Consider the following 26,613-nt stretch of genomic DNA (forward strand, 5'->3'; position numbering starts at 1 on the left):
CGTCTGAGGGCACCCAGCCCTCCATGCTTGGTGCCAGGATTCCTGGTCTTGTCTCTGCCCAGAGACTCCGCTTTATTCTAACCTCACCACACATTGCTTCTCCTGAGCAAAGCTGCACAGTTTCACAGTTTGTATTACTCCATCTTTAACAAGGAATAACATCCTTCCAGAAGGCCTCTTACCTCAGCATGTCTCCAGACAGGTCATTACTGCTTTGGATTTAAAAGACTAAATGTCTATCCAATAATGCAATTAGTCCAGCTTGCCATCATTTCTTACTGTCTATAAGCAGAGAAGCGATCAGGAAGAAATATGTTCCTCAGGCCGTACAGTGGAGATGCTTTTTTTCCTCTGAAAAATCTGTGGTTACAGCTGGGCACAGAACAGCTGATTGCATTTTCCTCCCCACTCACTCCAGTCTCAGCAGACTGGGAGCAGCATTGCTCTGTGGGGCCTTTTGGCTCAGCTGTACAGGACACAGTTTCTCAAGCTACGTCCAGAAGTGAAGAGCTTATTCTAGCACAGATGTTCCTAAAGCAAAAGAAGAAAAAGGGTGAGATTTGTGGCCATCCTTAACAGAACCAGCTCAGGATCCAGGCTGTAACAGCTAGCAACGGAAAGATCACTTCCAGCAACATAAGGCCAAAAGCAAATTAAACTTGCCAGAGAAAACCAAATAAATAAAAGCAATGGTTTTAGAACTAACTGGTATGACATTGACTAAGCAACTCTTCAGGGTAGTTTTCTTCAGGGTAGTTTTATTTCTTTTTTTTTTATTTGAATGAATTAACTATGGAAAGTTTTTATTTAAAGCATTAAGAAAAACAGTCTCTACTTTAGCTATTAACCCTATAGCCAAAGATGATCTCAAATTACACGTGTGCAATGATAGTGAACTCAGCCAGCAGCAAATGTCTGACAGGTTTTGGCCTCTCCTCTGGGAACAGTAACAGTAAATATGGTGACACATCTCCTTTATTACTATAAGACAATAATTGAGTGAAATTAATTATTATAACTTCTTCAGAGCTATTTCATCAGCATACTGATATTATCAGTTCCCTTCGCTATTTGTACTGAACCACTGACCTAAGCATCTCAGCCCATTATCAGTCCCATAGCCATCAAGCAGCATTTGCAGTTCAGTCCTTCTAGAGACATTAGTTACCGTGCACGGATGACTTACCGTATTTGGAATATTTCATTTGCAGGTGGCTGTTCCTATGTTTCAAAGGAAAGAGCACCATAGCAAAAGTGTTAAAGTTGCCAGTTCTGGAAACTGAGGATTTGTACCAAATGCAGCCCCAATTTAACTGTTTTTCAAATGGGCTCAAGACAAGTATACACTCTGATTTCACCCTTGCTTGACAAGCATCTAGATTTAGCATTGATCCACTCAACTATAAATCTAGAACATGTCTTCCTTCTACTTTATATATAAGTAGAATTAAACGGATTTTGATTTTCCTAAGTTAGAAAGCATTCAAAAACAGAGGTAGTTCTCACATTTACAAGAGTTAACACTTGAACAGAGATCTAACATGAAGAATATGTAATGTACAACCTGGTTGTATTTAAATTTAAAAAAATGAACCCAAATGCAATGAATCTTTTTTTTTAAACAGGCATCCACCATACAAATAAACCAACTTATTTTACCCATGTAGTTAACATTCAGATGAGTAGGGTTTTTTCCAAATGTGCACTAATGTCTTGTATTTTAAACCTTTCCAAAATCATAGGAAATCCACAGATACAAACACTATTTTTGTTACCAACAGGTTTCTTGACAATTCTTTCACTTCAAACAGGCTCTGCACTACATCTGTATTACAGTATAATAAAAGGTTTCTCAATGGGAATTTTTTGTTTGCGTTACAAAATTGTTTTGGAGAGAAGAGAGATCCTTAACCTGCCTGTATAACTACGGCACTCAGAACAAATCTTATTTTGAGCCGTACTTTGGTGAAAACAAAAATCTCATGTTCAGCAGACACTTGACATCAGATCAGATACGGAACACAGGACAGGTGAACATTACATGCAAACGGTCCTCTGTGTGGCTTATGCCACAACAAAGTAACCACTATTCAGGATAGACACACAAGAACTCTCTGGAAATTACTTTTAATATAAGAAAAACAAAACTGCTTTTGAGTTGTAGGGTATGATAGTGTGACAGACTATTATGAACAGCTTTTGTTTCATGTCTTCAAGAGATAAGCATTCAATAAATAATTCACATTACGCGAGTCATCTTTGGTAATACTTTACATTTGCATCAGATGGTAAACATCAGTTCTGTGTATTGAGGGTGTAATTCATCATAACTACAACCTATTTTGAAAGTTGCAGGAGCATCCTCCAGCTACACATCAGTTTGCAAAGGGATGAGTTCAGGCTAGTAATAACAAAGTCACATCACAGAACCGTGTAGCAAAAGTTACAGTTACTTATAATACAGCATTCACTACTTCTTCATTTTGTCTACAGCTCAAGTGGGTTTATAGTCAGCATTAGCATAAATTAACAGCAGAGTAGCTACCAAAACTTAACGAGCAGGATGGAAAGCTAAGAATTTTGATTAAAGCATCATTTTCTGTTTCCCAACCCTAAATTATTAAAATACAGAAAAAAATCAACATTTTAAAAAGATGCATCATTTAGAAAAGGTCTTATTCCTTACAATATTACGTAAAACCAACATAGAAGAATAAGGGCTATATTAAATACAGTCAAAGCAGTCAGATGACATGACGGGGAGACAACCCTATGTCCTCTGTTGTATTGCCCAACCGTGAGTTTTTCCTTGCTTTGCTGTGTATCTGACGGCCACGGAACTTTTCCCACTTACACCAAAGTGGATCGTTCACATGTACTTGTGTTAACACTTAAGAGCCAGCATTGTTTACAATTTTAAAAAAAGCACGGCTGTCCTACAGCTATGCTCACTCCACTGCAGTACTGGAACGAGTGCAACAACTTGGGTATCTCAGGGAATGCATCATTGTTCTGAATGGTCTTTTCTTCCCCATTTTATCAGAAGATGTCTCCTTATTGAAAGAATCCTCCTTTCTTTTCCCAGCCAGCTGAAGGGGCTCTGTCTGGAATTGTTCTATTTGAATCTCAAGATGTTTTTGAATGGCTAGACCAAGGACCTCTGGATCCACAGATGCCCCATACACTTCCCACGTCATTCCTTCATCATCCCATCTCACTTCACGTACTGGAGATTTGGGGGCCTCCAAGTCTTGCTGCTCCAGGTTCACCTCTGGGAACACGTGTGGGTGGCCTTCTGCTGCAGCTGCTGGGCTTGTTGCCACAGATTTGCATTCCATGGTGGGAAGAGTTTGTACCTCGGCATCTCTACGCTCAAGAGCTGCTTTCAGTCCTTTGGTTAAGTCATTTACAGAGGTCATAGTCCACATATCCTTGGTCTTCATTACCATGTCTGTACCTTGCTGGTTGCTAAAGGCCACACAGGCAGCCTGTGCTTCTGGAGGAGCTCTCTCCTGCTGAGCATGCTGCAGTTGTTCTCCAGGAATGCTACAGCACTTTAGGACTCTCTTGGCATCCAGGCCTGATTCACTTACTGAAGACACAAGCTTAGGGTACGTCAGAATGTCTGAAGTAGAAAAGGAATGAAAATAGCCAGGTGCTGCCTGCTCTTTTCCTGACTCACTAACCGAGCATACCAACCGCGGAACAAGTTGTATAGATGGTATGGGCAAAGAATGGCAATAGGCAGGGACGGTAGCATCTACTTTCAGACAGGAATCCTGCCTTATATTACAGGGCACTGCAGAGTTGTTATGAACTGGCATCACCATAGGTGAGTATGCAGAGTTTGGAATATTACCATAAGTCAGACCACCATGAATAATCCCAGTGGCTTGACTGAACATGGTTCTGCTTGAGAAACCATTGCCAGGCATGTGGAGTCCAAGAACAGCGCTGTGAAATGTTCCGGGATCTGTGTAAACAGTTGTGTTACGTGGAATACCACCGCTGTCAAAGCTATTTGTGGGTACTTTTTGGTCTGTAGGTATTGCTGGAAGATGAGTCCCAAGGTTTTGATAGGGAGATGTATTTTCATTTGTTTCGGACGCATCTCTCTCTGACTGGAAAGACATCCTCGCCACTGATGGACCATGCCTGCTGCTAGAAGAACTTAGGCTGGAGCGAGTAGCACTGGTTTCTATGTGAGCAATGCAATTCTGCTGTTTGCAACTGCAAGTTAGGTCTGAGTGGCTTCTCTGAAGAGCAGCTCCTGGTTCTTCCATTTGGCATGTGCTATGCTGGTGTACAATGCAGGCTGAAGAAATATTCTCAACAGTGCTGCTCTTCACACACATCTTAGTGTCACCCACTGCCCAAGATGCTGGGGACTGTTCAACGATAACAAAATGGTTTGCAGTCTTAGTTCTGCTCTGTGAATTGTTATCAGGTGACAGATTGCTCATGGTTTGGACTACTGATCCATCTGGTACCATCAACCCAGACTGTGAAAAGGACCATCTCGGACTTGGCACACTCCTGGCATCGCTCTCGTTTCCCAGGGTTTGGCAGACAGTGCTACTATGGCTTTTCCTAAGCTCCTGTTTGTTGCTTTGCCTTTCCTCTAAACTTGACTGCCCAGCACAGATCAGACTCGAGGAGCTCTTTGACAGGGGGTGACTGTTGACATTCAAGAGACCATGACAAGTAGGACTCAGTGTGTCCTTGTGGGAATGAGTGTGGAGCTGGTGGCTGTCAGCTGACATGGCAAAAAAGAGGAATCTGGAAGAAACAGAGGAGGAGAAAAAGAAACAGTTTAAGAAGGAAATACAAAAAAGTTCTCCTTGGTTTCTACCTTTTAGCAACAGTCATTTAAACTGTGCCAAGTACTATCTCCTTTGAATTTACTGGAGCCAGTTTTGGGGACATATAGAGATATCGTGAAAGTTAAGCAAAGGCAGGTATGTTTTTAAACAAGATAGCTTTTTGCCATGATGGTCATCAGCCAGCAATGTTAACTGCACTGTCAAAACAAAGCAAAATACTCAGTTTTTAGTCTCTTGATGTTATCATTTCAAAAGTTATTCAATCACCTCTGGAGTTTTCAAACAAAAAAGATCCTGAGAATCTAAACAAATGAACAAGTTCTCCCTTTTTCCTTACCCTTCCTAGCAAGCTTCTTTCAATTGCATTTTGCAAGACCACCGCTATATTAGTCAACTGTTTTACCAAATAGTTCCCATACAAATGTACAGTAGATGTGGGCAAAACCGTTTTGACCACCAAAAGGAGACGAGCCCTGCCAAGTCGGTGTGGAGTCAGTGCCAGTGTTCCCAGAACCAGTAAAGCTGGGGAGCATAGGGCGAAGATACGCAACTGGCCCCACAGCATGGTCAGCATGACTTCTAGCTTACCACAGGCACGATAGGAGGTAGGCAGCAAAGAGGGATCCAGTGAAAGGCCAGAGGTGAAACTCCCCTAGGAACCACTGAGCTGGGAGGAAAATCAGTTCTGTCCTATTTGTAGCACACGCAGCCACTGCTGTTGTTGGAAAACACTTGCTTCTACTGGTTAGCATACTATCCTTTTGTTGCCCTTCCAAATTGTTAGCGTGTATGTTAGCACACCCACATTTAGGAGAAGTCAAAGTTTCCAAATCTAACCAGATTTAGTAGTCTTTTTTTTTTTTTTCAATTGAATCAGGTTTTCCACTATGAGTAGTCAACTCACATCCCTTCAGCATCAGATGTCTTGCATATTAAAATAACTTGCTACACAAATACTGAAAGTATACCTACATCTATCTATACACAGACACATACATATAAAACTCATTCTGTTGAGCAGAAAAATCTCGAGCATTTATTCTTTGCTTCAGATAAAGCTTCCAGGTCAAGTACTACTGGGTAATTTGCTGTGCAAAAGTATAGTGGGAGCCACAAGTTACCATTTTAGGAAGCTTTCCACCAGATGTGCTGCTCTATACATTCTGCCTCCCTAGCAGAACTCCTACAGAAAATGTTCACAATTTCTTGTGAACTATATCACTGAGGAAACAACTGTGTGGAACAAGACAGCTATGTACACATGGAAGACAAAAGCACTCTGTAAACATAACAGGAAAGTTCACTCATAACACCAAGAGACCGACAAGGGAACACATTCAAACCTCTCAGTGAGAAGCTTTTAACATGATACTTTTAATATGATATTTACAGGATCAAAGAGTCATCTGCCAACATAACTGATAAAGAGCACACCTTTTGCTCCATCTACAAACCAAGTGCGCTTCTGCTGATCCAAACAGCCATCAGCACTTACACTTGTGATTGCATTTTCATTGTTAACTTTAGCAAGCTAGCAGTTCATCTTGCAAATTTCCCATCACTTGAAATCCACCTGGGTTGGCTATTTTTCATAATGAAATTACTGTGAGCAAGACAACATTTCAAATAACAGTGGCTGGAATCACTTCTGAGAAGAGTCTTGACATGCACTTTGTAGTAGGGACTTGCAATTGGCAACAATATCTTTTAGCATTAGGGTTTGCTCAAATTTGGACAAAACTGTATGCCAAAAAAAGGCAATTTCCCCTCCTTCATTCATATTTGTTCAGTTAGAAGTTAAGCTCATTATGGACTGCAACCACAGCAAGCCTGCTCTATTTGCCACGCAGCCTCTCTGGCCTGTGGGACTCCACCAACCAGTGGCATCCAAGGATGCCAACATTAAAAACACCACCACCACAAACACCAACAACAAAAGCATATTTTCTTATAGGTATGAAGTGTCAGATTCCTGGGTTAGAGGTGTTGCTGAGTGCAGCTGCAGTCAAAAACAATCACTTCTTGCCAGGCTGGCTATTGGTATATTTCTATGAGTTTTTCAGAAGCCTCCACAGAATTTCCCTCTACACTTAGAAAAGAAGCACGAGCTGGGAAAGGGACAGTTTTAAAATACTTCCCTCATCCCCTCCTCCAGAATGTTATCTATCCTGCAGCCACGTATACCTATGGGTATAGTCTGCCACATAGAGTTCAAAGGAGTCAATAGGATTAAACACCAGAGCATAGCTGTCTGCAAGGTGAAGACCTTATATTTAATCTCTTTACAAGATAACACCTGCAAAGGCTCTTACACACACTGGGATGAAATGACATTTACTAATGGATATCCTGTAACAAACATTGAGTCTCAAGTGAAAGAAAACTTCAAACATAACCTGCTGTAAATGCTATAAGGCTATGGAAGCTTTAAAGAGCTCTCTCGGAAAGTTGACAAGATTCAAATGTGTACGCGTACACAGATAAGATCTAAGCTTTATGTAGCATTTCTGCAGAAACCTGTGTAACTAGAGCTGATGCAAATTTCAGTTTGATTCATCATCTGAATGAGAAGCAGAAACATTCACCTGAATGAAACAGTCCAAGTATATCAACATCACTGAAAACAATATCCTGCGTGATGTTTGCAATGAAACCTTCAGACAACACCCGAGAGTTGTATTTTTGTCCCACCCATATGGACTCCCACTGCAGCTGAAATTATAACTAAACATGGGCCAATGCTACATATCTTACACGTGTACAAATACATATATAAACTATAACCAACAAGTATCAACAGCATTTGAATATTATCTTTGCTCAGATATACAAATGTTCCTCCATGCTAGCACGAATGTAACCATTACTCTATGACTTTTGGACCTTAAAATCCAAAGAGCACACACTTACACAGCACCTCACCAGATACTTTAGGACACAGCTATGGATGGGGAAAAAAAGAGTGAAAAAGAAAAAGCCCCATTGAAACAAGACGAATCAGCTTCCTTTACAATAAAGCACTTTTCTATCACATTGAAATCCAAAGTGACGTTTTCACACACAGCCTGAACACTTCCCTACTTATAGGCCACCCATTGGTTTCCCGCCTCTACTGCCTGTTCCTTTCCCACTCTGAAAAGACCCTACAAGCCCTTACACAACCAGCACATTTTGCCCACCTGGCACAGGCAGGGCCCTGAGCCAGACATGCCCACATGGAACTCTGGAGGAGGCGATACAGAACAAATGTCTGGTAGACCTGGCCTGGCCTTTACTCACCTCTGCTGCAGCCAAGTGTTCCCACTACATTTCATATTAGCATGAATGCACACACAGCTGTGTCACAAACTGCATCAGCTTCTTGACCCAGATTTTATTTTTATTTTTTTTTAACTGGCTCAGCACTCACTACATCAGATCATCAATCCAGCTGAACATCCAGCCACACTGATCACTAATGTCAGCACAGGAAGGAAACATAGAAAGACCATCCCCTCTGCAGAAACAGACTTACCACTGCAACCAGAGCAAACCCACACAAGTGGTGCCTTCCTAAGACTTCGGAAATGACATGCAATTCCACACCTGCCTTCCCAAACATCTTCATTTCACGTGCACAATGCTGAAGCTGATTCCCCAGAGTCTGCAAAAACTCTCACATGTATGTAAACCTCCCTAGAAGAGGTGGCACAACACTGCATGCACACACACTGGAGATGCTGTCCTTCCTACATGAGTACAGGCAGACAGCATCCAGCTGATGGCTTCTGAGAAGTGGAAGGAGCAGATGTGTCTGGGTGGTTACACCAACAGTTTTTTTTTTTTTTTTTTTTTTTTTTTAAACGAGGGAGGGACTGGAGACAGGTGCTGAGAATGGTGTGATGTTTGTTTAAAAACTAGCAAAACAAAGGTCAAAATATGGAACCTCTCTGCTATAATTTTATAATCACGCAGTGCCACCGTATTTTGCATCTTTTGTGTATTTCCAGATAACCAGGAAATAGATCACCCATGTGAAACGTGAACACAAACACAGCTGACTTGGGTACTTACAGACCTGAAACTTCACACGCATTGGGTGAAGACTGCTTTGCTTAACTTTATTGTTGTTGTTTGTTTTAAGGAAATGCATCATTTCTAGGACACTAATCATATTCAAAAATACCTGTGGTATATTCTGAGATGATCAGAGATTTTCATTTGGAAATTCAAAGGAAATCTGCACCTGAATACACAAAGCATGAACTTTGAGACAAACACCCTGCTATGAATATATAGAAAATTGTTAGACAAGCAGAGAAAGGATTAGGATAGAAATGGAATTAACATCCACTATTTTTGGCTTAGCTTCAGATAGCTTATGAGGGGATCTAGTCTGCTTTCATTAATTCCACTGAACTACTTTAAAGCAACAAATGTGTATTTTGCTATGACTTATGATTAAAGTTGCGACCTATTTACTGCACTAGTAAATTCAGTCTCAGAATATTAAGTACCATGTATGTTATCAATCGAAATATTCACTGATAAATTAACTATCATTTTCAAATTATTCAGCATTTATATTGCATGCACATACTTTTAAGTACATTTTTGACAATAAACACAATTGGATATAAAGAGGAGTAGTTCATTGCGATCATGTCAATATATAGAGCAAGCTTTCATGTAATATGCAATACCACATGATATTTCAGTATGATCCTATTTAGCTCCCGCATCATATATTTGCTAGTGATTGCTTTCTTCCCTGCACTGGACTTCCTGGTCTGACAATCAGGACAAAAGAAAAAAAGCTATTTTTCAGAAGCATCAGAAGAAAATTCTTCCTTCATCTAATGTTCTGTTTTTAAAACCAGCATCTGACTACAAAATAAGCGATAAAATCAGGGTCAGCTACAGAGATAAGAGCATTAATAAATACATGTGGAATTTGGAAGAGCTGGGTGATTTGATCCTTACCAAAAGTTTAGGATGACAATTGTTAATTGCAGGTACTAGACAAGACCCTTCTGTGGTAAGCAGCAGCACTTTCTAAGAAAACAAACATTAAGGGGTTGCTAGGTCTTTGCAAGAAATTCACTACTTCCTTTGTATCATTCTACGGCCCCACCGTGCACCGGCACTTGCTAACTTGTACAATAACCAGCTTCGTAAGAGAAACACAGAATTTCTGCAATAGCACCAGACTACAAGACAAACACATGCATGTTTTATACCAGAGGAATAGTGTGATTTTAATTAACTTACAAGATTTACTCGAATAGAAGGCTGCTATATCTAGGTTCTTAACTCTGTTTAATCTTATTACAGACACCATGGTCATAAGTTTGAAAAGGCAAGACCAGCCTTTAAAATAATGCAAGTTTAATTCCAACCTAAGTGACAGCTGTCAGTTAGCCATAAACATTGCCTGAGACGCAATGCAGCACACACAGAAAACTCAATTTCTGCTTAAATAGTCAAGTTACCTTGTGTACCAGAAGCAATGCATGTTCACACTGCGTTCTCTTCAGGCCTGGTATTTTAAGCAATGCATCCTCATTGTTAGTGTCTACAACTGAACTTCTGAGATAGATGTTTACCGTAGGCAAATTATGTAAAAAGAAATGTTTACTAATGAAACATTAATTTCCTGTAGAGCTATACTCATTTTAAAGAGACTCATACCAACAAAATTATAAGTTTTAGTATGGTCATATCTAAAAACTTGGTCCTGCCTGCCCACACTGCAAATTAGTGGTAACTTGCACAAGATAAAGATCTACCTGTTCTGCATTTACATGAAGATTGACATGCTACTTGATAATACTTTATGAAACCTAAGGGTCTTCCTTCCTTTACCCCCCTTGAAGAAATAGTCCATTAACAGTAATCAATAGCATCGACTGTTGGGTGGGGGAGAGTCAAACCACTCGACAGGCATTGGCGAAACAGGATTAGCCATGTTTTTAAAAAGCTTAAAGATTCAAGTGTTTGGGATTAGTTTTTGTCCTTTTAATTATTTTATTTTGGTGAGCTATAAGGGAAAGGAAGAAATAGAGGAGTTAAAAGAGGGGAAAAGATCTTCCTCATCAAGGAACTTTGAGGATTTTCTCTAAATTCTGTAAATACAACTAAATCAACGCACCTAGATTAATACAGAACCAGGTTGAAACCCCAATTACTTAACCTGTAATCCATCATCTTCCTTTAGGCTTTCCATTTTGGAATGGCATTGTATGTTGACTATGTCTTGTTCAGTTAAATCTGCTAATGCCTTCTTAATATTTTGTGTCATCTTGTAATACTTCCAAGTATCAGACAGTTCTACAAAACAGACTGATCTGCGTATCTACAAATACCATCATATGCACACAACAGACAAGTGCATACTGTGTATGTGAATGGGATTATTTTTCAGTTCTGACAGTATGTTGCTGCTTCCCCTGCACCACAAGGAGCACTGGTGACAGTGGTGATCACCAGAGCTCCCTTGTAGGAGGCAGAATACATTTGACAGGCTAGAAAACACAAGAGCAGAAGAGTTATGACACTCGGTACTCATCACAGCAAAAGCATAAATCGCATATATTTTACATTCATATAAACTGACTATTCACAGCTTCTCTTTCGTTTCTGTTAATTATCACTTTGCTTGTCAGACTCGGCTTAAAATTCTCAGCCCAGACTTTGTCTTCACACCAGCTGAAGCTAAGCAGTCTGGACAGACATCTCTGTGTTGACTCTGTGTGTGGCAACAAGAAGAAGAACGAGTACCATTTTACTGGTATTGCTGAACCTTAGCTATTTCCTTATGTAGGACCCAAGCATAGACCTCTTCCCCAAACACTGAAGTTTCCATGGGTAGCCTTGTCACCAGTGACCTCACCAGAGGATAATAAATAAAATAGTTACCATGTCAGAAATGAGTAGGTTCAAACATTTGTTCATACATACACCTCCAAGCAACATAAGACCAGCGTGTACACAATTACCTACAATAAGGTCATGTAAGAAGATGAGCAATCCCTTTTAAAAACATCAGGCACAGCCCGTAGCCCTTCTGGGGAGTTCCGCCACAAGCAGTCATAAAAGCGAGCTGCATGTTATTTTGGGAATCAGTTTTAGTTCTTATTAATGTACTTATCCTCTGAAGTGGGTAAAACTCAGTTGTTAGATGGGATCAGGAATGAGAAATTCAGTAGCCTGAGGCTGAACCCTAGATAACAGCAGGCTATGAAGTTGTTTACATCACTGCACACTTGAAAAATTTTAAGCACTTAGAGACAGTAAATCAACATTCAGAACCAAGCCCAAGAAAAATAAAAGGCTGAAATGGTCCTGGCAAAGTCTGAGCCAGGAAAGAAGAGCTGGGAAGTCTAAATTCTAAAACGAGATTGCCATGGGAGATAAGGCTGAGAAGTATGAACCAAAAGGAGGCTATTTTTATGATAATTTCAGTGGAATTCCCAAGAAGAATAATTCACATTGGGCTGTAAACAACTTATTGGGAAACCAGAGAGGAGTATCACAAGGGAGGCACGTTTGGATGCAGCCCTGACACCACCACACAACGCATTGCACAAGCGTGCATCCTCTTCACTACCTTTCTTTGTTTAATCTGTCCCAGAAACAACATTAAAGATCTGGTTAGGATTTTGGTATTTTTTAGAATAAACTTACATACAAAATATTACTGCCACTGTATCTCCTTGTACACACAGACCTATTTCACGGTGCAACCTGACAGAGCTAAAACACCATGAGATACTGTATAGTCGTGCTTGATGCTTACTGTTAATATAGTGCCAGTTCAATTTTTTAAAGCTCACCTTTTCAGTCAAAAGAACTTGTTAAATTACAAATGGAGTATGCTGATATGCTCATGGAATCAGATGGTTGCAGCAGCTGGGGCTTTAAAAAAACCATCAAGTATCATGAGATCAGGCAACAGTGACCTAGAATCATACTTAGAGTGAACACTGTGCCTACAGAAGTGGTACATTAATAAAATTGCCTTGTTGGTTTAAGCAGAACAGAATTATGCAAAATGAAACTGTTAATTCAACTGCCAAATCTATGCTAGTAAGAATTGCTAGCTACTGATATCCACTGCTACTGCAGTAGTCATATGAGAAAAACATTTCATAATTTCTTTAGGAATTAATCTTTAATGAACAGAATTTGCAATTACCTATCTACATTTGGTTTTATTTCAAAGAGACAGACGTGAGCAAGCTTTTTCCTCTTCATTGCAGAGGATCAAAACCTATTTCATCACATGCATGAATTTGGAGGGGACAGGGTCAGGCTGGTATCAAACAACTCATCCTCCTCAGAGCTCCCTTTTTGGGTCCACTCTTCAGCTGCGAACAGCGCACCTCCACAGCAAAACCACTGATCTGCAACTGTGTAAAAACACATGGCTATAGCTTGTTCAGCAAGCTTCTACCCACCAGAGGGCCAACCCTGCAAACTGCGTGGATCACGGTTGCTTGTGAAGCATCACGAACATAGAAATCATATGGAAAACCAGAAGTCCTGCTACAGCCTACTTCCAATCTCACAGCAAGGGAGTACAGCTGTATATTAATGCAACCTGCTTACAAGAGGCCAGCAGTTTGCACATCACAGTGAAAAAAATCACCCAAACTGGCTAAGTGATTAAACTATCTCCTTGTAAATTCATGTGTCATAGTAGAAAATACTCAAGTCATCTCTGCTGTTTGCTTGAAAGCCTAATAGGAACAGTTAGAGGAAAGAGATGAACTCAGCTTGACTTAGCCTCCCTGCCATATGGATATCCTAGCTTTAACTTCAGGATTCAGCACTGTGGTTAGTTACTTCTGATTAAGAAGAGCACGAAGATACGAAGATACTCCACCCTGAGAAATTAACGTGCATCTGACACCTAAAGCTCTGTCACAATCTGTGTGAGCTGATGGACAGTTACATGTGTGTGCTCTGTGCTGCCTGGATGGTGGTGGCCGAAGCACACAGCTGAGCCTTTATCTAATATGCCCACCCTCCTAAAAGAGCTTATTCACTTGGGCTCAGTGTTATCCTGCTAGCACCCACAGTTTTATAGCTTGTTAGGGTGGCAGACAAAGCACGCTTAAGTCTGCCTCAAAAACACTAGCTAGATACAGCCACAAGCACAGCAGTTTCCGTGTCTGCTTATCATCCTTGATAGAAGGATGGCAATTCCTACAGTGGCACCAAACAGGGGTAATGCTGATATAAGCAAGAGTAACAGTACTCTGAAGCTCTCCAAACACCTGTTAAGAGAAAATATTTACAGATTGAAAGGTGCCCCACCAAACCAACCAAAGATGGTTCATTCTTCTTATACATGTAGTAATTGTCTCCTTCTGCCTAAAAAAACCCCTTATCTATCTAGTTATCTAGCAAGACCTAGTAATTTAGTTTACCCTCACTTTTTGTTCCTTCATTTTTACATGTGATATACCAAGGGCTATCAAAAACACTCATTCTTTACTTAAATTACGATGTTTATGAGCTGTACATAATACACTGGAAAACAAAGATTCAAGAAGGCAATCCAACTACATCCAGAAGTTGCTCTGAGCAGCGATAGGGAACAGAAGACAACTGACTTCTGGATTATAAAAATAAGAATTTATATGATTAGAAAGAGGAAACAATTGCCTTCTGCTTCTGTGTTTACTGACATAATTGTATGACCTTGAGCAAGTCATTCACTTTGTGACTCAGTTTATTCATCCGTGACTCAGGGATTAGATACAGAAGCCCTTGATGTAAGAATTTAAGGCTTAATTCATGATTGCAGAGCACTCTGAAATCCCAGGATGAAAGATACTAAATATAAGACATAGAGAAGATATACTGTGGGTTCTTTCATAATATTTGGTTTGAAACAAATAAACAGAGCATCTCTTTACATGAAATTCTTGTTGCACTTGCAGAAAACTCATCTAACTGGTCCAGTTCAGCTACTATGTGTGCCTCTGAAGCATTTGCTTAAAGCACCCCCTCCTCCCAGCATCAGGCCAGGACAAATAATCTTAAGGATTCCAAATACATAAAACCACTATTAACAGCAGTTTTATTTCACTAAAACCTACATAATTTCTCAAATAGAATCGTGTATATGTTATATATCATATATATGATATGCATGCTAATATCAGCTATATTACGCAGCAATGATTTACTATAAGTAGATTCATTACACCTTTATAAGCAGATCTGACAACTGGAGATCATGTTGTCCTGCAGAGCTTCATTCACTTGCATGCTTTCATTTACTGTGTGATGATTATTCTCACGTAAATCTCTGGCAGGAGCTACAGAAGATTCTGTGACAAATTTAAGGCTTTGGTTCACACTGCAAGTTGTCTTTTCCATATACTTTAGCTGAACAAGACTTGACAATCTCTTTCCAGACAGATAAGTGGTAATACACATATGGTCACGTAGGAAAAGGACTAAAAAGAAGTCTATTCATTTATACTTTTAACACTGCTAAAAGTTCCTTTAAAAGTTTACTGTAGCATAAGCTAGCTTTGAAACCATACAAGCAAAGAGTAGAGCAGAAACTGTAAAGAATAAGTTTCCTTTTCAAAATCAGTATTTCATCACAAACAATAGTTATTATGCCATTTTCTGATGTCTCAAAAAAAAGTAACTGTCCCAATTACTCTGTGGTCTAATCAGACTTTTGCGGGCAAACGTCTAAACAGGGAACATCCCTCTACTCTCTCAGGACTGAGACAGGAAAAAAAAGCATTAGACCTTGGGTAAAGGAGGGGTTCATGCTCACAAAATGCTATCCAAAGCTTGTTTGACACCAAAGACTACAGGGAAAAAAAAGAGACACAGAAAAGCAGCAGACTAAAGCTTGCGAATATTTTCTAAATCTGAGTATATGAAGAACTTCCTCAAGAACGTATATTTGCACCCTTCTCTGTGTAAAAAAGCAAGTGTCCCCTTCTCTTGCCTAATCTCAACCACAAAGTGAGCTGTGGAAGTCTCCACTTCCTTATTAACATTTAGCAATGTCAGGAACACAGAATATTGAGGTATAAAGAGAGCGGCCCAGGAACTGCAAGACAATGCAGGTTCTGGTGATTACCAGGGTAGAGGAAGATCCCACCTGTACCACCTAGACAGTTAAGCATCTCCTGTTATCTGCTAGCAACAAGATACCAATTATGAAGAACTGTGATGTCTGTTAAAGGAATTACTTGCTTTTCAAACATTTGTTTGAACATATTCAAGACCCCAGTAGACAAAAGCCTAAGAAACCTGATCTAGCCTCATAGCCATCTCTACTCTGAGCAGGAGTTGAAGTAGATGAGCTCCCAATGTCTCTTCAAAACTGAATGATTCTATTTTTGTTTCCATCATTTTGTGTTTCTATCTGTCATTGCCACATGAGAAGCTTCTCATCTTGTGTCTCAAACTGGAATGTTTGACCATTCTGCAATATTAAACCATTTGTTTAGCAGTTGGGTGGAATTTGCAGCTTTGACTGAAACAAGGTAAAACAAAAATGAGTTTTGAAAGGAACCACAAAAGGAATCCCTGTATTACATGGGCAAGGTGATACATATGAAAGAGGCAATGAAATCCAAAAATTTCTTTTCTAGTATATTAGCACCTTTCTTGTTACTAAATCAACAAAAGCACTTCACTCTTTCCATAGTTTAGAGACCATTTCAGAACCGAATAAAGCTGCTGAAATGAAATACATCTTTTTCCTTAACATTTTAAGACACTAATCCACCCTGTACATTCACTCCACTCAGTCACAAACTCTGAACGTCCTAGCAAATTCTTGGCAAGAAGCAATAAAATATTTTTAAAAGCCTAGAAACAATCCAGTTCAGAAGAGTTAGGATGGTTTTGGGCATTGTCTCTCCAATTTCCACTTCAGGTTTATGAGTCAAAAAGGAAGCTGAGTTGTCCAATTCAGCTTAGATGAACTGAGTTCCATCAATCTTATGCACTGTTGACTGGAGTACAGCTTCTGCAAGCCAAATGTAGGTCTTACATCTATCTGCTCAATCCCATTAACCTTCATTTGCACACTGAGGTGTGCCCTTGCTGAAGCTTAATTAGCAAATATTCTGCAGATAGAGAAAGACTCCCACTCCTTTCTGTTTCATATCAAATCCACGGTGCATAAGAGTTAAGTGATAACTTGTGAAGACACACAGCTTAAAGATGCAGACAACTTCAAAGGTGTTCTTTCTTACGATGCTTTGTAGGTGCAGAATGACACTTGGAAATAACTCACTTGCTCAGTGCTCACACTGAACACCATGCTGGCAAAGACCTGGCTATGTGGATTTCATTTAGCTAGCCTGTACCTATTCCCATGTTCTAATCGAGTACATACTCCTAAGCAGTCCCCAAGTGTTTTTTTGGAGGTTCCTGTTGCTGAAGGTAATTGCCCTGAGTGGGACTTCATTCTGAAGATCTTTAACAGCTTTAGTAAAGGAAAGAGACCACCTTTCCCACAACCTACTAAAGAAATGAAGGATATTGCTACAGCACGGTTCTTCACATATATATGAACTAACAGCTGCGTAGCTTCAGATTAATTCAATAGTTTTAATGCATCTATAAGAAATCTTGCAAAGATCTTAACCAAAGAATGCCTCATTGAAAATCTCTCAGTATCCCTCATTGTATTCTCATTGCATGCCTCCCGCAGATATTCCTAACCTCTGTACTCCTTTTTTCATTCCCCCTGCTCTTTTTGCTTTTACAGAAAAAAAAACCATCATCATTCCCTGGGAAATGTACCTGACTACTCTTCATGTACGTTCAAGTAAGCATCAGCGATGTTATCTTAGGAAAGGATATCAACATGAACTCCTGTTAGGAAAATAAAAGAAGTGTCAGGTGTTATCATAAACACTACTTTCTATATGTCCACGGGCAGAGTAACCTAGAATATAAATCCTCTTTTGCAAAGGCCAATTTTTTATTCCCGTTCTCTTCCCCCATATTTTTCTTATTACTGTACAATGAAAGTGCAAGGATTCACCAAAAGGCTAGTGCTCATAAAACTCATGGTGTTGTTCATGGTCACGAGAAATGAAAAAACAGAGTGCAACGCTGACAAGGAGAGTAAACTGTAACAACACTAGCAGCCTATGATTCATGCTCCATTGTTGCTCTTGGGCCAGACTGGTTTGGGACTACAAACAAGCAAAATATTGCATACATTTGCTAAAGATGCAAGCTTTTGTTTCTTTCAGGAAATAAGAGAATTGTCCAGTCCAGTTAGAGTCACTTGCAACAATAAAAGCATGGCATATAATAACAGAAATAGGATTTTTTTTTTTCTGATTTACTGAAAAATAAATATGGGACACAGCAAATGAATTAATACCATTAACAGTTCTCTGGTTCTGGAGCCTTTGAAAGCTTCTTTCCTAGACTGCATCCTCCTACAAGGTGTAAAACAGCTTGCAAACACAAATGCAAGGGACCCATCAAATACACTCCATCTTCATTTTAAAAACATTAAGTATAAGGGAAAGGATGTAAAAATCAGCCTGTAATCTCCAGAAGAGTTGCTGAAGAGGGGAGAGGATTCTGCTGCTGTTCTGCACAGAACTAACTAGCCTGCTGACAGGTATAGCATTATCTCACTGATACAGCAAATACTTCCTGCTCATCTGGAGTGTTTTAGAGCTACCTCTGATTTACATCATTTTGCCATTGCTCTAAACAGAAAGAACACTAAACTTTAGAATTATAGTGATCATAAAGAGCAATTTTTGTTTGTTGCATTCTCCCTCATACATTCTTTTTTTCCAAGTTGATTTTGAGAACACGTAGTTTATCACTGACGGAAAAACGTGGATTTGGAGTGCTTAACTAAAGGGGAGTTATCAGATTTGGTAATGTAAACCAGCCCAAACATCACTAAGCTGTACAGAATTTACTGCTCTTGTTGTTTATGTAGTCCTAGGTAAGTGTCAACAACTAAACTCCAACTACAACTTTCTAGATAGAGTACAAGTACAGCTAAGATAAAATGCATGGGTGACAAAATCAACACCTTATAATCAGAGAACTGTTTTTATAGAGTGACTGAGCCATGACATAGGAAACATGAAGCCCTCAACAAACCCACCATCATAAAGGAAACCTTCCCCAAACCTAATTCTTTTACACAGAGACCCCATGCAGAGGTCTTTGAGCTCAGACCTTACTGCAATCTTGGTCCTGAAAACATTCAGACACATGCTTAACCTTAAACATGCAAAAAACTATGGGCAGGTTTTAATCAACATCTTGTTGAGGAAATCGCTGATATTTTTGTATTGGCTGATTACTTTGAAATAAGAGTCACTGGAAATTTTGATCTTTACAGGGTCCATCTTATTTAGGCACAAGCTCAACATATTACATATTTATCCGATCGTTATCTTCCGTCACCTGTCATGCTTAGAGTTCTCTAAGCAAAAGTAACTGCTTGTTCTCCCGCTCCTTTTTAAACCTCTTCCCCAAAATCCAGAAGTGCATCAGCACAAACTCTTACATTTAATCAGAGGTTGTAATCCACAACATACACATGAAACAGTCTTCTGCTATGGTTTCCTATTTAAAATGTTGACTCTAATGACAATTAAAAGCCAAACCAAATCAAACCTTCAACTTTAAAAAATGGAAAATTTGAGAGATGATTTTATTGGTCATCCTAAATGGTGATTGATCATCTATTTAGTAAAGCGTAAAAACAAAGCTGATATTCAGAAGACACTGAAATATTTCTCAGTTTTTCTTTCGGTATCAGATATTAACGTCTTAGGAATTTTAAAAAAAGACGTGTTACACTTCATGGAAAAGAAAAGAAACCAGATTAGTACAAACAGGTAACAATTAAAACTGTACAAAATCTAGAAATACAGTGACAAGTATATTCTACAAACACTTGCTAAAAGGCATACACATACACACCTAAGTTAAAGACATGAGCACAGAAAAACACCTTCCGCACAACTACATTAAATTTGATTAAAGCTCAGAACCATAGGTCCCATTTTTTAGTAGAAGAAAAAACTACGATTTCCTTGGCTTTTCAGTCCAGCTATCAACCCCCTGCTGCCAACACAGCAGTTACAGAAGCCTGGGTCTGTCTCTCTGCAGCTCCTCTCCCTTCCCCTCATCTGCTTTGTTACTCTCAAAGACTTGCTGGCAAAACGGAGAGGATTCGGTGTCCTTACAGGAGACGAGAGACCAGGCAGTGCCTGACTCCTGTGGTCCTTACCTTCCCGCTACTCAGAGATTGCGCATCCAGCTTCCCTGTTCAAGTTACTTGGAGGGGATTTAAAAATGGTGCTCAGAAATGTAAGGAGAACGAAAGCCAAAAGAGTTCAGATTTCCTTTAGAAACTGGGCTCCTTGATCTGCCTGATGCTGCTGACACTAAGGTAAGCATTTAAGGAGAAGGAGGGGGGATTGTTAGAGAGCATCAAAGGCAGGAGACTGGGAGATGGGGTTTCCTCTGCCTAGAGGTGACGCCCCTTCCTGCCTCCCCCCTTGGCTGGAGAGGAAATAAAATGGAGCCTAGGAGGGAGGGAGGGAGGGAGAGAGATAATCCTGCAGCTTCATCTGATTAGAGAAACTGGGCCTGTGCAGAGCCGGCAATGCCGCCAGGGAAGCACAGGGAGGGGAGGCAAAGAGGAGCAGGAAAAGGAGGAGCAGAGGGGGAGGAATACAAATGATAGGGAGAAAAGGAAAATGATAAGAGCTATACAAAGGAGCCAGCACCTGGACCAAGCTATCCTGGATGTGTTCAATTTCAACCCTCATGGAAATGTGAAAATACCAGTAGGATACACCTGCTGCTTCTAGTAATCCAGAGCATTAAAAAAATAAGTCAACCACAACCACACACACAAAAAAGCCAAACCCAGAATGCATCAGTTGTATGGATATGGACTGGGAATAAGTCTATCCTATTAGATTCAAAAGACAGACTGACTGAGCTGAATAGGGAAGATGGAAAATGCAGCACGCTACAGACAGGTAGTTGTCTTGCTTGTTGTGGACAGGACACAATTCAGAACAAATTTTCTGTTGCAAGTCTTTTTCCAGAACCTGTTTCCTCTTACTAAAACAAATCTGAGTTGAACCAACATGACTTTTAAAAAAAAGTACATATCAGCATGCACGCCACGGTGCTTGCAACTCTGGCCTCAGTTGTGTGCATGCACCTGCCCTCCCACGAGTTCCATGCCCTGGCAACTGCCTCCCAGTCATGGCCTCCCTCCCATGCCCACGAGTCCATGGGTACCCACTTACACCTGGCCACCTGCACCACTGCGCTCTGCACCTGTAGGAGGCTGCAGCCAACCTGGCCCTTGCTGCCCCCAGCTGTGAAGGCAGCACCGTGCCCTTACACTTGGCCTGACACTGACAGGGTCCCCAGTACGCTGCTGTTGAGCTTCCCCTGTCCTGTCTGTCTCCAGCAGGGCAACGCCCCCTCAAGGACCAGAACCAGCTCAGAGGCTACCAGGTGTGACCTGCAGTGCTATGTCACGGACAGAGGAATCTCACGCCCATCTGCAGCGGCCTGTTTTTGTAGTTTCTTCTTTTCCACCCACCTTTATCAGCCGCTGTATTCAGTCCTTTCCCAAGCACCTCTCCTTGTCTCCACCTTGTGAGCCTCATTTCTTTCTGGCCTATTTTCCTCCATTTCGAGCTTCACATGAGGCAAGCCAGTTGGATCTCTGATGGGGCAAGGAAAAGGATGCCAAAATGTCAGAAAAAAATTTCAAATTCTTTTTTTTTTTTTCTGATCAGAAATAATTTAATACCTTTCCTTTATAGCACCTACAGCACATTCTCAGTTTGTTCCTGGGTCTTCACCTAGTATCCTCCCATCACACCTCACTCAGCTGGGAGAGGGGGGCCAAGACCCACCTCATAATGCTTTTGTGAACACAAGAGTGCTTCCTGAGTCTTCAAAACAGGCTACAAAAACAAAGTCACTTTCTATGTGAAGCCAGGCTTTGCACCTAAAAGACCTCTCCACACACACAATGTGCAACTACTCCTTTAGGCTGCAGGTCAGAAAACATTTCAGGGGTTAACAGCCATGCCTAGGTCAGCAGCAGCTTTCCGGCCACTTTATTTTACTTGCCATGTTTATTACAGCAATGAAGCAGAGTAGGCAGTTCAAGTCAGCAGCTTGTGCTGACCTTATGCATCCTACAAGGCTGGAAAAACAGAAGTTCCTTGAACCCTTCTGTTCCTGAGCATTCTTACTGGTGTCCCTGGTAGCCTGAGATCATGCCTGAGCAAATCTCACCGCAGTAGTATAGGACTTTGTGAGTGCTGTGGGGAGAGTACAACTTCACAGCATTTTACTTCCTTTCTTATTCCAACAGAAACCTTGGGCTGAGTTGATGAGAAACACCCTGGCACTTGTAGATATTCCAGCACTGTTCCATGGATGCCAACTGTGAAATGATTCAGCACACAACCCTTCCAGTTAAATGCATTTTCCAAATTTCTTGCAAGTTGTCCAACATTCCAAGAACACGTACATAATAAAATGTGATGATAGCATCACGTTTTTTTTAAACCCTCTACAGGATGAAGTTTCACAACATTCTCATCCTGGATTTGGTATGTCCAGCAAGGCTGACTATTTTCATTGAAAGCATCAAAACATGCTTACTGAAAGATAGTGGTGACCAACTTGTACCCTAAGGGGTTACATATTACTGTCACCCATAACATTGTGATAGGTATATAGCTTTTTTAATTTTTCATTTCATCAGAAAAGGCACAAAGATGTCTCAAATCCATGTTAGCACAATTTATTCTTTCTTTAACCAAGCTCACAGTTAAAGGAAATTGAGAAGTCAACAGCCTACTGTATCTTTAGATACATTAGAATAAATCCAGACAATGTTTGTGGATTTCTCCTGGGAAGAAAGGAAGAAGTGTCCTTCTGAGCTGACTCACAAAAATGTTGCTTGCAGTTTGTTCCTATCTGTCTGCAGAGTCTGTACGCAACCCCTGGAAGGCTGATATTTGTTGTCTGATGATTCAAAGCTACTTAAGCCAGTGAAGCTGCACCTGCAACCAGGCCAATTTTAGCTTAATGCATTTCTGGAATATGTACTAGCTTATGACAATAATGTAGCCCTCCAGGAACAGTATGCTGTCTTGTGGGCAACACTGCTCAATTGCCCGAATGTCATCTGCCACAGTCAATTTGGATCAGGTCTCAGTCATTGCCATTGTAAAGTATTTTTGAGGGTTTCTGAAGAGTAACAGCACTTAGTAGTAGCACTTAGTAGTCTGAGTGAGCCTTCAAAATCATAACTAACATACCATAGCTAAACTTAACTTTCACTATGCACAAAACTGTTAGAAGCTCTCCATTCTAGATACGGCTAACCTCTTCCTGAAATTGGCATCCTGTATGCAGTGCCAGATTTTCAGTTTTTGACAGTGTTTATCCAAGAGAGCGCTGATGCCAACCCAAACGAGTACCAGCCAGTCCAGTACCGGAGCTAGAATAGTGTCTGTTTTCACACGCACTCTAGGCAAGTAAAATATAAGTGGGACTGTTTGAAAGCACAGAACTGACCATCACCTACAATTTGACATAGGCAGCACAATTTTTTTAAAACAGAATTTTACCATCAGACAAGCAATATCACAAACTTCAAATAAAAATAGAATTACACATATGCAACAGCTGTAATTCAAAGATAATTTACCAAAACAATCCATCTGAACACAAGAAAGCAATGCCTTTTATATATAAATGCTTAACTTATTAAAAACACCTGGAACTACAGGCCATCTTTTCATGCGCAGGCTTTCTTTAAGAAGATGAGCTCTTTACAAAGACAGCCCAACTGTAGCCAGTATGGTCCCTGAATAAGCCTCTATTCTCTAACTTTATTTTTCTGTAAAAAGGAAGATGATTTGTGTGGGTTTATCTCATCTGCTGGTTTCATAAATTCATTATGAAATCTGGCAGGTCATCTACATTCATCTTTCTTGGGAATAATGCTCTAATGCTCCTGACGTGACTTTGTTCAAGGAGCAGCATGGATGTGGTACTCTTCTTTGGGGGATTAATCTTTTTGAAAGCTGTCAGGCTTTTTAGTACTGTGAGAACTGTTGTTTTTGAGCCATGTCATCTCCTTTCTCTTTTATGTTGGGTTTGAGAGCAGCTTTCTCAACAAAGCAGCCCAGTTCTTTTACCTTGGCAGTTTGCAAGGCACCCTGCTGATGTAAGCAATCTCATATTTCAAAGACTTAGCAAATCTCTACACAGCACTACTTTGTTTGTTTTATTAAGTGAATAGAACAACAGCGGATTACGAAGAATGCTGATCCCTCCTTTAAGCATGTTTTGCTGTAAACAAACGATTTCATGACATGAAACCTCAAATCTCATCTTAAAACAAGGGACAGTCACATGGGCACTCTGCTCTCACTTCTCCTTTGCCCAGATCTCATTTCCTCCAATGCACAACCACCAGAATGTCTCCCCTGTTCTCTACAATTGCTCAACATCCAGTAGGAACAAGCAATAAATAATTGTATACACACAAGAAAAAAACAAGCAAAACCCCTTCAAGCCAGTTTCAGGGTAGCTTTAAGCTGCCTTTCATAGAATAAGGGCTTTGTTCTTTTTGAGAATTTTAATCACATGTTTAGCTTCACTCTATCTTGCTGCTAGTCTTCCATCTGTTCTGTTATGCTCCCAGACTCCCACAGAAAAAAAAAACAACCAACAACAACCAAGCAACAACAAAAAAACACCACATGACAAAACTCTGGGTTTTAGCTCACACCCAGAGCCGAGTGCTGTGAATAAAGGCTGCTGTAGAGACAGTTATTTCTACTAACTGTCTTAGACACAGTCAAACATCTAAAAGATTTGAACTTGGATGCCTCAGTAACCAGATGTAAAATGAGAAAATAGTATCTGCAGGAAGCTGGGGAAAGCACCAAGGAAAACACTGTACAAGAAGAAAGCAGCTTGGGAAAATAATTTCTGACCCTGATCCACCTTGAAGAAACAGCTCTGCAGCTCCAAGAAAGTCTTTGTTTTCTCATGACTTGGAATATTCTCAACCAATTCAGCCTACAGTCATCATAACGCAGTTGTCAGATGGCCTGTGGACTGACTCTAGCCCATTCAACACTGCTAATCCAGCTTCCCTTTCCCTGGATAACATGCTTGGACAGTTTACCCACCCCAACCTCTGCCCCATGCCTTTCTATACTGGTCTTCCTGACAACTCTTGCATCCAGGATATGGTGGGGGAGAGTACGACAGAATGAAGAGAGACGGAGGACATACTTCAGGGAAGTTGGGGGAATTTGAAGGGGCTTTAGATGTAGTCTCTGTGGCTGCCTTTATTGGTCCGCCCTCATAAGAGGCATAAGGTCCTTGGTTAAATGAAAGACAAAATTGTTACGCAAGCAATATACCAGGTCGACGTTCCAAATTAGACACAGGGAGCAACAGTACTGTATATTAAACATGGCATGCACAAGTAAGACCTGTAAAGTACACAGATTTCAGAACAGCCCCACAGGAAGGAAATACTGCTATTTCATGTGTGACCAGTGCCAGAGGGAGTCCGGCAAGATGGACTGTAAACCCCAGGCTTGCTCTGCCTGCAATAATCTGCAGGGTTGACTCTGTGACAGATTGAAATGCAGTAACTGTGTTTATGCAACTAAATCTTGTTCTAATCTATTAGTTTATGTAACCTTTGCTCATGGACATACTGACTCATAGGTCTCAGAAATCCTAAGAAAATGTTTAACTCTCTCACATCCTTCAGCCCCTGGTTGCCAAATACAAACAGATTGTCACATAGATCTCATTCATTCTCTGAGGAAAAATTAGGTTGGTATGGCAAAAAAGGTATCAACTCAAGTCCTAAAAAGCAACTTACATACAACCAAAACTACATAGTAAGTTGGATAACGGTAGGCAGGAATGCTTCAGGTTAGCATTTCCAATGCACAATGTACCACTCGAACCTCAGGCTAGGACAGGAATAGAAATGGTTTACTTGGCTCCTAGGGGGAAAAAAAGGAAAAAAATGCTTTTTACCATTCAGACATCACCTTTCTCAGTAAAGTGAGGCAACAGTGCCTGTGGGAACGACACTGATTCTTGCTAGCTTGAAAGACTGACTTTTACCCTTCCTATATTTCTTGAATTTTTTAGAACGTATACCTTAAGTAAGCAACGGGAACAGACAGTGTGCAGCACTCTGGCTGCAGCAGACAGTTCCAGTAATTGCTAGCCTGCCCACATCTGCTTATTTCAGCCCTTCCTGTGAGCACTTACCTTTGTTGGCTTGTTCGTCTGGCTAAGCACTAACCTAGATTTATTTTAATATTTGAATTTTAATATTTGAATTAAAATGAATATTTAAAAAAAATTCTTTCAATTGAATAGTTCACATAGCTGCTATGATACTGCCCATGTGGCACTTCTTGATACCAACACTGTTCCTGATTTCTTTTCTAATGAAATAATCCTTTGCATTGAGGATTTATGCACAGGCCAAAGTCCATTGATATCAATTGGAATTAGGTGCATTTAGAGCCAAATCTGATTGTGTTGTGTGTATTTAGGAGACAATTTATTTCTGATGCACACAAGACACTGATTTACTTGCAGGGTACTGTAAAATCTGTAGAAGGATCTAATCTCACTGCTTGTTGCAAAAGCAGTACAAGAATAGGCATGGTGCCTTTTTATACAAAGTTCCCTTATGTATTATGATGGCTTCCTAGTGGAT

At 40.4% G+C, this 26,613-nt stretch overlaps 1 protein-coding gene across 4 annotated transcripts; it reads right to left on the reverse strand.

The window, feature by feature from the left end:
* Window positions 1–740: 740 nt before the first annotated feature.
* Window positions 741–26,167, reverse strand: GPRIN2 (G protein regulated inducer of neurite outgrowth 2). Of its 4 annotated transcripts, XM_040564038.1 has the most exons (3): window positions 25,756–26,167; window positions 21,418–21,543; window positions 742–4,779 (listed from the first exon to the last, which is right to left on the reverse strand). In XM_040564038.1, the coding sequence occupies exon 3, from the start codon at window positions 4,761–4,763 to the stop codon at window positions 2,949–2,951; it is 1,815 nt and encodes a 604-aa protein (XP_040419972.1). In that variant the 5' UTR covers window positions 4,764–4,779; window positions 21,418–21,543; window positions 25,756–26,167; the 3' UTR covers window positions 742–2,948. The 4 variants fall into 4 exon arrangements, with proteins under 4 accessions (XP_040419974.1, XP_040419971.1, XP_040419972.1 ...); XM_040564040.1 differs by lacking the exons at window positions 21,418–21,543; window positions 25,756–26,167 and adding an exon at window positions 8,338–8,425 and having other exon boundaries at window positions 741–4,779; XM_040564037.1 differs by lacking the exons at window positions 21,418–21,543; window positions 25,756–26,167 and adding an exon at window positions 8,003–8,199 and having other exon boundaries at window positions 741–4,779.
* Between the last annotated feature and the right edge of the window lie 446 nt (window positions 26,168–26,613).

The sequence above is a fragment of the Cygnus olor genome, chromosome 7 (assembly GCF_009769625.2).
Source record: "Cygnus olor isolate bCygOlo1 chromosome 7, bCygOlo1.pri.v2, whole genome shotgun sequence".
Classification (NCBI taxonomy): Eukaryota; Metazoa; Chordata; class Aves; order Anseriformes; family Anatidae; genus Cygnus; species Cygnus olor.

What these genes read in the sequence shown, in the direction of transcription:
- GPRIN2 (XM_040564037.1), bottom strand. Translation starts at nt 8,040, where the DNA reads ATGTGGGCATGTCTGGCTCAGGGCCCTGCCTGTGCCAG. An exon ending in CAGGGCCCTGCCTGTGCCAG is followed by an intron (nt 4,780 to 8,002) that starts GTGGGCAAAATG and finishes TGTTTCTTCCAG; the next exon opens with ATTCCTCTTTTTTGCCATGT.